At 44.8% G+C, this 12,250-nt stretch overlaps 1 protein-coding gene across 6 annotated transcripts in view; it reads left to right on the forward strand.

Annotated features, from left to right (window-relative positions):
* SCRIB (scribble planar cell polarity protein) overlaps window positions 1-12,250 on the forward strand; it is a 139,996-nt gene that overhangs the window by 71,947 nt on the left and 55,799 nt on the right. For all 6 annotated transcript variants that reach the window (XM_068108272.2, XM_068108273.2, XM_068108274.2 and 3 more), the window contains exons 10-12: window positions 7,407-7,490; window positions 9,295-9,410; window positions 9,669-9,838. In XM_068108272.2, the coding sequence (XP_067964373.2) occupies window positions 7,407-7,490; window positions 9,295-9,410; window positions 9,669-9,838 (370 nt within the window). The remainder of the gene's footprint in view (window positions 1-7,406; window positions 7,491-9,294; window positions 9,411-9,668; window positions 9,839-12,250) is intronic.

The raw sequence follows: 12,250 nt of genomic DNA on the forward strand, positions 1-12,250 counted from the left end.
TTGATTTTGGCAGTTTCACCATAAGAGGGTTGCTGGCAGATCTTGTGCATCCTGTAGGAATATTTGGCGGACAGAGCACAGACAGAGCTGGGGGAGCTAGGCCGGAGAGCAGTCGGTAGAAGACAGAAAGACCACCAACCTGCCTGTGGTGAGTGAGTGAAAGGCCCTCGGAGTTAGCTTCATCGCGGGAGATTCCAATGATTCTGAAAGCTTTGGTTTCAACAGCATGAAGAAGAGCTAGGTGTGAGGCAGGAGCACCAGCCCAGAGGGGACAACAGTATTCCATTGCACTGCTGATGAAAGCCTTGTATGTGGTGAGGAGCTCAGGTGTGCCGAGGAAGGACTTCACATGACGGAGGATGCCCAGTCGGCGACTAGCTTTGGAGGCCAACTTGGAAATGTGGTTTTCCCAGGAAAGATCATGGCAGATAGTGAGACCCAAAAGCTTGAGTGACAGAACTTCTTGGAGAGGATTGTTCAGAAAGTAGATGGGAGGGTTTTCCAGTCGGTCTTTCCGGAGAGACATGGTGAGAGTGTGAGATTTGTCAGGATTGAAAGAAATGTTCCACTTGTTTGACCAGTCTGTGATTTTGTCCAGGTCTGCAGAGAGTGAGGAGACTGCAGACTGCCGATCGGAGGGATGAGGTATGGAGTTGCAGAGAGTGGAGTCATCAGCAAAGAGATAGAGAGGATTTTCAAGAGAGTCAGAGAGATCATCGATGAAGATCAGAAAAAGCACAGGGCCCAGAACACTGCCTTTGGGAACTCCAGCCTGAACAGGAAGGGGAGATGAGAGAAACCCATTCAGGGCCACACGTTGACTATGACCAGAGAGGAAGTCTGCAAGCCATGCGTGGAGATTTCCATGGATATCATAGGCGGAGAGTTTGTTGAGCAGAGCGGGGTGCGAGACCGTATCGAAGGCACGTGATATGTCAAGGGAGACAGCTCTAATTTCCTGTTCGACATTGAGGACCTCCATCCATTGTTGAGACAGCAGACGCAGCATGTCCAGCATAGAATGACCTGGTCTGAATCCAAATTGATGATCAGAGATCAAGCCATTGGAGAAGAGGAAGGATTTGATATCCAAAGCAATGATGGATTCCATGACTTTGCTGATAATTGGGAGAAGGCTGATTGGTCTGTAGTTGCAAGGATCTGTTTTTGCACCTTTTTGTGTAAAGCGGTAATGTTGGCTGATTTCCAAGCTGATGGCAGATGACCTTGAGAAAAGAGAGGGTGAAGAGAACAGAGAGAGGGTGTTAAAGAGTGGCAGTGCAGGATTTTAAGACCCGTGGACTAATGCTGTCTGGTCCAGTTGCAGAATCAGAGTCGAGGTTTGACAGAAACTTCACCACCTTGTCAGGAAAAAAGGTCACAGAGTCCTGGAGCAGCTGGGTATGACTGGGTATGGTGGGTACAGAGAGAGACGGGTTTGGGACACAAGATTTTGAGGCGAACACAGAAACATAGAGTTGAGGCATTCAGCTTTTTCACGTGCGGAGTCAGCTGTGTAGCCATTTGAGGTAAGGGAGGGGATGGAGGGAGAACAAACACCAGAAACAGATTTGACCAGATGTCACTAGGATTTGGAAGAGGGAGACAGGGTTGAGAGTTCAGTCTTAAGAGTAGAGGGATAGTGTTTCCTGGCTTTTCTGATTTTTTTGAGACTTGTAATTTTTTTGCAATTTGTCTCAAGGATTGGCCTTCTTTTCTCAAAGTTACAATTGCCTGTCTTTTTTTCTGGCATTTGCTGAGCTTTGGCACCCATGTTCATGCAATCTGAAACACAAAAACACTCATTAGAGAGTATGGCTAGCCTTTCTGTAAACATTTTTTGCAATGCCTGGCAATAATAGACATTGCACATGATGAAGAAATTAAGCACAAACATTCATTCCACACAGAGCAGAGTATTTATCAGCAGTTTTTTGCTCCTGATATTAAACGTTAATAACATTAACGTCATGTATCAGTTTGAATTTAGTATTGCACTTTTCGACCTTGTTACGTGGTCCTCCCGGTAACTACCTGGTCTTGGTGACCCCCGGACCGTGGGAGGACCCCGCCAGAAAGATCTCTGATTTCTACGCGTTCGTAATGCAATCAATATGAAAGACACAAACAATTCAGGTCAATAAGCAACCCCACACCAAGGATCCGGATTAATTAATAATATATTCTCAATCCATCAACAACAATCAACAATCAATCCGCAATATTACTAAGATGGCCATCTCATATATTTCCCCCCTTTCCCCACTCACGACCCCTCAATGGTCACTGTCCCTCACAATGTCTCTGGGCCCCTCCAGACCAAGGTGAAGGTCGACTTCTCCGCACATGGGCGGTTGAACGAACCCCTGGCTGACGTGCTCCAAACGTGCATGTCGCGTACCGGGAACAGCTGCTGCAGCGCACACCTCCTTGCAAAGCAAAGCGCGGCTCGCAAAGCACGCGAGGCCCAAGGTGCGACCCATACGCGTCCTTGTAGACGTTGAGGCGAACTGTGCCGGACGCTTGGTTCCGTGCACGAACCCACGGCAACTTGACGCGTAACCGGTAATTACCCCGCGCAGGTAACTCCTCTCGCCAGACGGGCTTTCAAACGCAGCGTTCCCCACGCTGCTCAATATCGACACCGCTCGCCTCGGAACTCGGCGAGGAAGAAGAAGATAGCCGCTTCTCCAGGACCTCGTGTCTTGTTTTTTCTTCTTCCGGTTCACTATCCCGTTTCCGGTCGCCTGTTATCCGGAGCCTCTCTAACCATTTAACCACAACAACCTTTAATAGAATAAACATTAATAAGCAATGACATGAATAGTAATTCACCTAAATCCGGGATCCGTAACACTCCCCCCCTTCAAGAAAGAAAGTTTGAACCCCGCGAAAACTTTCTGGGCCGGCCAACTTTGATAAACAAACCCGATACCCCAAATCATCAGTTCCCCCTGGGCACAATTATCGCATCTCAAAAATAAAGCAACAAACTTTAACCAAAACCCCCCAGAGATTCCAAGGTAATTCCCTCTAGACCAAGCGTCAACAACTTCTAGTTGCTCTTGGATGGAGGCCCAGCTGAGTACTCACTACATGGACGCCTTAAGGAATGTGGGGTTCACGGTTAGTCCGGGGAGGAAAGTTCATTACATGGACGCCTTTAAGAACGTGGAGTTCACGGTTAGTCCGTGCAGGAACGTTCCCTACCGGGACGCCTTTTAAGAACGTGGCGTTCACGGTTAGCCCGTGTAGGAGCCCAGGCTCGGCGGCTCCGCCGTATATAGAGTGCTTCAATTCCTCCGGACTCCTAACAGTTACGGTGGGACCCCTTGTCCCAGCAGTCACCTGACTGGCGGTCTCCTTCTCGGCCAGTCCTCTGCCAATCATTCTTTCGGGAGATGCCATAACTCTGGGAGCCTCCATAGTAATATCGGCTGCTGCCAACACCAAAACTACCGCCAAGTGGTCCTCTTCTGTAGACCTCTCGACGCCTACGAAATGCCTTCCCTACTGTTATGGTCCGACCCTCCAAATCCTTACCATTCCAATTCTTCTCTGCCTCCCTGGCGTCTTTTGTGCTTGCAAACGTGACAAAGCCGAACCCTCTTGACCGTTGCGTTTCCCTGTCTTTTACCACCCGCACTTCCACCAGCGGCCCATATCTGTTGAAGACAGAGGTCAGAACTTCTTCCTCTGTGTTGAAGTTCAGTCCCCCTACAAATAACTTGGCACTTTTGTCGCCATCCCGAGCTGGGGTGGTGTTATTTCCCCTGCGGTGCTCTTTACCCACCCTCGGGTTACCATAAATTTGCCCCCCGGCCACATCATTCCCGATAATCACAGATACTCCCTCTACAGGAAGCGTGGCTTGTAAACCGACGGTGACCGGTCCTGACACCAAATCGGATTCCAAATGGATGACATGAAGTGGGGCACTAACACAGCCACCGATCCCTTGTAACCGAACCCTATCACCAGTTGCGGTACTCTTTGACAATGGCAAAATGCCTTCAAGCATTAAGGATTGATGGGCTCCTGTGTCCCTCAATACCCTAACAGGTCTTGGGTTAGTCAAGTCTCCCTCGAGGGAGACCAACCCCTCATAAATAAATGGTTGGTAACTCTTCTGTGGGCAATTTCTTACGCTTGCCATCGCATTCGGAGTTGTAATAGTCGGACTCCGCTCTGGGTTTTCCCTTTTCATGAGGTAACAACTGGACATCAAGTGTCCAGGTTTCTTGCAAAAAGCGCAAGTAGGTCCGGAAGAAAAACTCGTGGTCTGCCTCGGGCCCCCCGAAAAATAAGTTTGTCCTGGGCCCGTCGCCCTCTGATTTCGAACAGTTCGGGTATCAGCGTTGTCCCCATAATCATCTCGAGGCCGCCGCCATGTATTGTCGTTCTCCGCACCTGCTGTTCCACAACTCCCCTGCGGAAATCTAGGCGAGGAGTTAGGTTAGTGGACCCCTATCCGGTGTGTTAAGGCATAATCATCTGCCATGGTGGCTGCGTCCCACAACTTCGGTACTTTCTTTTCCTGCAGGTACACTTTGATGTCCTCGTGGACACACTGTTGAAATTCCTCCACCTGGATCAAGTCACGTAATGCTTCGAAGTCGTTCCCGACTCCTTTTGACTCACACCACCGATCAAACATGTTTTCTTTCACTCTGGCAAACTCCACATGGGTCTCACTCTCCCTCTCCCTGACATTCCTGAATTTTTGCCGGTAAGCTTCAGGAACCAACTCGTAGGCTTTGAGGATGTGCTTCTTCAATACCTCATAATCTGCACATTGGTCCATTGGTAGCGCCGAATAAATCTCTTGAGCTTTACCCACCAGCACACTTTGCACTAGTATGGTCCAGGCCTCCTCCGGCCAGTTTAACTGTCGAGCCACTTTCTCAAAGTGTGGAAAAAATTGAGTGACTTCCTTTTCACTGAAAGGTGGAACCAGCCTCACATGTCTGCCCACATTCCAGGTGTTCTGGCTAGGTGTCGGCCCAGTCAGCAAGGGTGGTACCTCTCTCCGTTCTCTCATTAACTCCAGCTCCTTGAATTTAAATTCTTGCTGAAGCTCCATGTCACGTTCCTTTAATTCCCTTTCCGCTTTTCTCTCCTCTGCTTCGAGGTCCCTTGCAGCTCTCCTCTCCTCTCCTCTGCTTTTCTCCCTTCTAACCTTTCCTGGAGTTCTCGTTCCACTCTCCTTTCCTCAGCTTGTTTCTCTTCTCTCCTCTCTTCTGCTTTCCTTTCTTCTTCTGCTCTTTCCTTTTCTGCTTTCCTTTCTTCTTCTGCTCTTTCCTTTTCTGCTTTCCTTTCCTCTTCTGATCTTTCCTTTTCTGCTTTCCTTTCTTCTTCTGCTCTTTCCTTTTCTGCTTTCCTTTCTTCTTCTGCTCTTTCCTTTTCTGCTTTCCTTTCTTCTTCTTTGATCCGTTCCTGGAGTTCTCGTTCCACTCTCCTTTCCTCTGCTTGTTTCTCTTCTCTCCTCTCTTCTGCTTTCCTTTCCTCGTCTGCTCTTTCCTTTTCCGCTTTCCTTTCTTCTTCTTTTAACCTTTACTGGAGTTCTCGTTCCACTCTCCTTTCCTCTGCTTGTTTCTCTTCTCTCCTCTCTTCTGCTTTCCTTTCCTCTTCTTTGATCCGTCCTGGCTCCGTAATTGCAACTCCAGTTTCCGGAGCTCAACGTCTTCTGGTTCTTCGGGTAGCCACTGCCAGGCTAACTCATCCCATGTTCCTAATCCCACCATAGATTGTATCACCGTGGTCTGCAACTCTGCCTTCCTCAAATTAGTTCGGACCTCCAAGTTAAAATGTTTGGCCAATTTCAAGAGGTCCGCTTTTAGTAACGCTCGGAACTGTGCCTCACTCGGTGTTACCGCAAAGTTCTGTGCAACAAACGCCATGGTGACTATCGTTAACCCCTGTTAACCTTCACCCAAGACTTTACCACAATTTCTCAAAAATTTACCAATTAATAATTAATTAATTAATTTTAATTAATACAAATTATTATTTTATTATGTTATACAATTTTAGATCCCGGAATTCAATTGGACGAGCCCCCAATTCTGTTACGTGGTCCTCCCGGTAACTACCTGGTCTTGGTGACCCCCGGACCGTGGGAGGACCCCGCCAGAAAGATCTCTGATTTCTACGCGTTCGTAATGCAATCAATATGAAAGGCACAAACAATTCAGGTCAATAAGCAACCCCACACCAAGGATCCGGATTAATTAATAATATATTCTCAATCCATCAACAACAATCAACAATCAATCCGCAATATTACTAAGATGGCCATCTCATATATTTCCCCCCTTTCCCCACTCACGACCCCTCAATGGTCACTGTCCCTCACAATGTCTCTGGGCCCCTCCAGACCAAGGTGAAGGTCGACTTCTCCGCACACGGGCGGTTGAACGAACCCCTGGTTGACGTGCTCCAAACGTGCACGTCGTGTACCGGGAACAGCTGCTGCAGCGCACACCTCCTTGCAAAGCAAAGCGGGCAAAGCAAAGCGCGGCTCGCAAAGCGCGCGAGGCCCAAGGTGCGACCCGTACGCGTCCTTGTAGACGTTGAGGCGAACTGTGCCGGACGCTTGGTTCCGTGCACGAACCCACGGCAACTTGACGTGTAACCGGTAATTACCCCGCGCAGGTAACTCCTCTCGCCAGACGGGCTTTCAAACGCAGCGTTCCCCACGCTGCTCAATATCGACACCGCTCGCCTCGGAACTCGGCGAGGAAGAAGAAGATAGCCGCTTCTCCAGGACCTCGTGTCTTGTTTTTTCTTCTTCCGGTTCACTATCCCGTTTCCGGTCTCCTGTTATCCGGAGCCTCTCTAACCATTTAACCACAACAACCTTTAATAGAATAAACATTAATAAGCAATGACATGAATAGTAATTCACCTAAATCCGGGATCCGTAACAACCTATTTCCAAAAATTGCTTTAAACCTACGTTTCGCACAAGAAAGATGCATTTAAGCACAATATATTATCAGTAGATAAGCAGATATATCTTTGGTAAGAGTTTTGTTCACATCTTGTGTTTATTTTGCACATTAAACAGTAAAATATCAAAAAATGTTGGGTGTACCTAAACTTTTGAGTGGTAGTGTAAATCTCATGGGATGAGTCACATACCTTTTAACACTTCCACAGCCACCTGACAATGGCACCCTGCCTCACGAGTTTTATCTCACCCCAATATTTTTTTCTTCTGTCACTTATTCACTTTAATCTTTTCATTATGATAATGTTTTGTAAAGTGTACAATTATATTCCCAACTGAAAAATTACTTTTTAAATTACTGCTGTTTCTGTGCAGTTGTATGGTTTGATTGTAGCACAATACAAATTGTAATGTCCTTTTAATGACATTTGTTTGTTTTTTTGTTTTTTTGCAGGCACTTCCCAGAAGTATTGGAAAATTGAGGAATTTAACAAACTTGCGTTTAGACAGAAACAAGTTAACCAGCATTCCAAATGAGGTGACGGACCTGTTCAATTGCAGCAATTCCTCTAACTATCCCCTCCTTCCCTGGCCCACATTTTCGAGATGAGATCATAAAGTCACATATAGACGGCCATCTACGGTTATAAAAAGGCAACCGTATATATATATATATATATATATATATTTCTTTATTATTATTATTATTATTATTATTATTATTATTATTATTATTATTGTGTGGCTGGTTTAGTTAGAAATTTGATGAATCAACATTTAAATATATCAAATTTTGTTTTAAAATCTGAAACAGTGCTACAGAAATTTTTAATAGGTTCAAACAATCTTTGAAACGACTACCGTATATACCGCTGTATAATACACACCTGTGTATAGTACGCACCCCCAACTTCCATCCTCAAAAAAAAAAAAATCATTCATTTTCAGATTACAGTAGCGTGAATCGATGCATTTGTACATAAACTTTAAGTAGCACAAAATGAACATTTTGAAAGGAAAAAAAAAAACCAAAATATTTAACTAAATGTGATCAGTATTCTGTTACACACGCGTCAGTGTCCAGATGTGCATGCAATCGCGGGAGCTTCTTTGCTTCATAGAACAAAGGAGAGAGTAGAGAGATTATGAAAACATTCTTTATTGTGGAGTTGTGGCCCTGCAAAGGGCCGTTTGGGTGTGTGATGGGCTTCTCAGCTAAAGCCAAGGAAATCCTCATCGTCGCTCTCCTCTTCGATGACGGCATTCAAGTCCTCGTCTGGGTAGTACAGGTCACCATCGCTCTCGTTGTCGCTGTAGCCGCCACTGGAAGCTCCCTCCTGCCAGATTATATCATCTTCGGTGGCGTCCATGCTGTTAGAATGACAGCACTTGAGAAAGGCCCGCTTTATGATCGCTGGCGGCATCTCCTCCCACACCTTTACAATCCAGCCACAGATCGTCGGGAGGTCCACATTGACTTGTTTTGAAGCCGAGTTTTTTTTCTATCCCCATGTATAGTACGCACCCCCAACTTTTGACTTTTTTGTCCGATAAAAAAGTGCGTCTTATACACCCGTATACACGGTTGTTATGTATTTGGGGTATGGAGGGGAGTTGTAAAGAAGAGAATGTAGAGATGGGAATGTAGATGACGGAGAGTGGGAGAAGAGGGAAAAATGTTAAAGATAGGAATAAGGGGGAGGGAGGAAGTACATGACGTACATGGAGCAGGGTCATGTAAAGGTCATTCTGGAAGGGATTGGGGAAAGAAGGGTTATAAATTCAACCATTTTCTGCATAATATTTTTTCAACCATTGTACAGGGAGGAATAAATATGTATATTAAATACAATCGGTGAGCATCTCCCAGACAAATGGAAATACAAAGATCGGGTCTTGCAACATTACAAAGTACACTGTAATATATGTACACCATATTCTGTCTAAAATTGTAATCCATTTGTTTAATCACATCATCCACATAATTTTGTTCTGTGTGACTTGAAAAATATCTCTTTAGTGTAACAGTGAAAGTGTACCAGAAGGAAGGTAATTTGATGAACTCGCCAATTATTTTTCAATGTCCAAAAATAATTAGCGAGGGATCCGGAAAGGCCATTACCAAAGATGCTTCCACAAGTCACAGGACCACGAAGTAAATAGCTCTCACTAACACCAAGTCTTATATAACACACAACGTCAGGTGGTTCAATTTTTTTTGTGGTTAATTTTTGTGGTTGTCTTTTACCTTTTGATCATATTTGTGGAGCAATTCGTCTGGTTATTTTCTTATTTTTAATGATTAGGGCTACCATTGCTAAAATGTACTGAATTGCCTGCAGCTTGGGGATTGCAGCAGTTTGAACATTCTGTCCCTGAGAGATAATTGGCTTCGAGCGATTCCTGGATCTTTGGCAAACGCTCATGACATGCACGTGTTGGACTTGGCCGGAAACAGGTAACGGCCAAACCTTCACTCTAGTCAATTACAGTATCGCTTGCACATTTTCACGTTTTCCCCAACAAACAGTGAGACACCCAAGACCCCCTATATCTTGTCTGTACCTTGTCTGTCTGTACCCCTCCACCATTTTGTTGGTATATATTGAAGTGGCTCTTTTTTTGCATCTCTTCTGCTTTAGTTGGTTTATTCACATTGTTGTGCAAATACCATGTATTTCATCATGCTTTTCCCGCTTCCCAAAATTGCCCGTAGGCTAAGCTACCTGCCTTTGCAGCTGGCCAACCTGCACCTGAGTGCACTTTGGCTCTCTGATAACCAGGCCCAGCCCTTGCTGCAGTTCCAGGTTGAACCAGGACCCCTGGGCAAAGGTCATGATGTGCTCACGTGTGTGCTTCTACCACAGCAGCCCATTGGTGCCATTGGTACGCATCCATCTAATCTTTCATTTGTTAACATGGACTATGGCATTGCTTACCATTGGCTGAGAAGTTCAAAATTTATAGTTGTTCGGAATAATTTGTATTTCATATTCTTGTGTTCTGCCGGAGGGCAGGTCCAGAACTGCTGAAGCAATTTCTTGCCAAGGGTTATGCTGGATGGTTTGTCGTTACCTTCCCAGCAGCAGTTAGGGCAGGAATTTGGAACTTGGCCATGGCGCTGGCGACCGCTCGCCTACTTTTGCGAAGGATACCGTGGGATCTTTAACGCCCACTAGCTAATGTTGGCAGATGGAACACCAGTTTAACGTCCATCTGAGGGACGACACACATTTATGAATCACCCTGCCTGTTACACCAGGAAGACAGTTTATAGCTGGGTTGGGATTCAAACCTAGCCTCGATGGCTTAGAGGTAAGTGTGCACCTATAATATAATAGATGTCCGTGTGTGTCCGTGTGTGTATGTGTGTGTGCCATCATCCAGCCAATTACATCCAGTGTGTTTCTCCTTAATAACTCCAAAACCATGAAACCTAGATGCCCAAAACTTTGCATGCATACTAATGGAACTCCAAGGGAGTGCATGAATGAAAACTGGGTGTTTGGATAAATGTAAACACCCCTTTTGAAGATAATTTAGGAGGTGCTCATCATTTAAAAATAAAAATAAAAAAGGCTTATCTTTGGTCAGCCCGCTGTCACCTCGCAGGAGCTTAAGCTGCCATTTTGTTTTGGCCTGTGCAAAAATACCTTGCCTTTGAACAGGCCACAATGGTTTATGAGTGGCAAAGCATTCATCATTGAATGCTTGATCTTCATACCTACGAATAGCTAATCGCTTACCAAGCCAGCCGTTCCTTCTCAATCGTTTCGTTGGAGTGCTTACTTGAGTGTTTAAACCACTTGGCGAGCGCTCTCCAATCTGCTTCGTAATGGAACACAATGCTGTTTCACCATTCTCTTACCTTTCTATTTGCTTTATTTGTCTTTTGCTTAAATATTTGTAATGACTTTTTTCCTCAACTTCGAGTGCTATTCTTTGAGCTTTGATTGCAAGCTATGGTGATACAGTCGTCAGTGGTCCTTTTTTCGGGCCTAGTGGAGCAAGCCATATTTGCAAGATTTAAATCTATAATTTTATTTACACGAGATCGCATTTTCCACCTTTTTATGCCTCCGCCCCCGAAGGTGGCTGGAGGCATTATGTTTTTGGGTTGTCCGTCCGTCCGTCTGTCCGTACGGGCTAAGCCTCGTTTTTCTCAGCAGCCATATGTCCAATTGAGACGAAACTTTCAGGGTAGGAGTGACACCCATGCAGAATATTTTTATGACAATTGTGATGTCTTGGGTCACGTGGTATGGCAGCCATCTTGGATTAAATGCAAATAATTGAAAAATTATTTCTCGGAAACTACTGAATGGAAAAATGTGAAACTTGGCACATTGTCAAGTGCTCCCAATGGGGAACAAAAGCATGATAATGATGACATGATAGGTGAAGTGGTATACCAGCCAAAAATGTTTTAATCGAATTCCTTATCCTAAAAATCTGAAATTGCATGCACATGATCTATGATCCCATTTGTATTGAAATATTAAATTTATGACATCATAGGTCACATGGTTTGGCAGCCATATTTGATTTAACCTAAAACTTTAATAAAACATCTTCTCCCAAACTACCAAATCGATTGACTCGAAACTTTACGTGTGCCATTGACTCGGCATGGCGATTAAAAGATGATCATGAAAACATCATTGGTCACATGGTGTGGCAGCCATTTTGGATTGAAGGAAAATATTAAATAATTATATCTCTGAAACCGCTTGCCCTATTGATGCGAAATTTTACAAATATCTAACACCACTGTTGCATATACTTTGAAAATGATGATGTCGTAGGTTACGTGGTTTGGCAGCCATATTGGATAGAAAAACGAACCTTATCCGATCAACACGAAACTTCACAAATGTGATCCCCTACTCATACATATGCAGAGTGTATATTTTTTAAGGTCATGTCATGTGGTATGGCAGCCATATTAGCTTGAAAGCCGATATTTAAAAAATTCCCTTCTCTGAAACTGCTTCACCGATCGATGTGACACCTGTCATGGCTGGTGTAAATGTGATACTTGAAAACAGCTGAAGGGATTTAAATCAAACTTGTTTATTTTTAGGACAATGAACGAGGGCATCTACCTGTTGTGGGACTTTGCGGAGGCATATTGGCGACACTGTTGCATTGTTCTGGTTTAATTTATGATGTTATTTCATTTCATGAGGAGCTTGGAGCGATGTTATCTATATAGGCACAGTATATAAAAACGAAAAACACGGTCCGTCCTTCTGTGAAGCCGTCTGTCCGTCTGTCCGTGAAGTTGTGTGATTATAT

The sequence above is a fragment of the Myxine glutinosa genome, chromosome 2 (genome assembly GCF_964187855.1).
Source record: "Myxine glutinosa chromosome 2, kmMyxGlut1.1, whole genome shotgun sequence".
Classification (NCBI taxonomy): Eukaryota; Metazoa; Chordata; class Myxini; order Myxiniformes; family Myxinidae; genus Myxine; species Myxine glutinosa.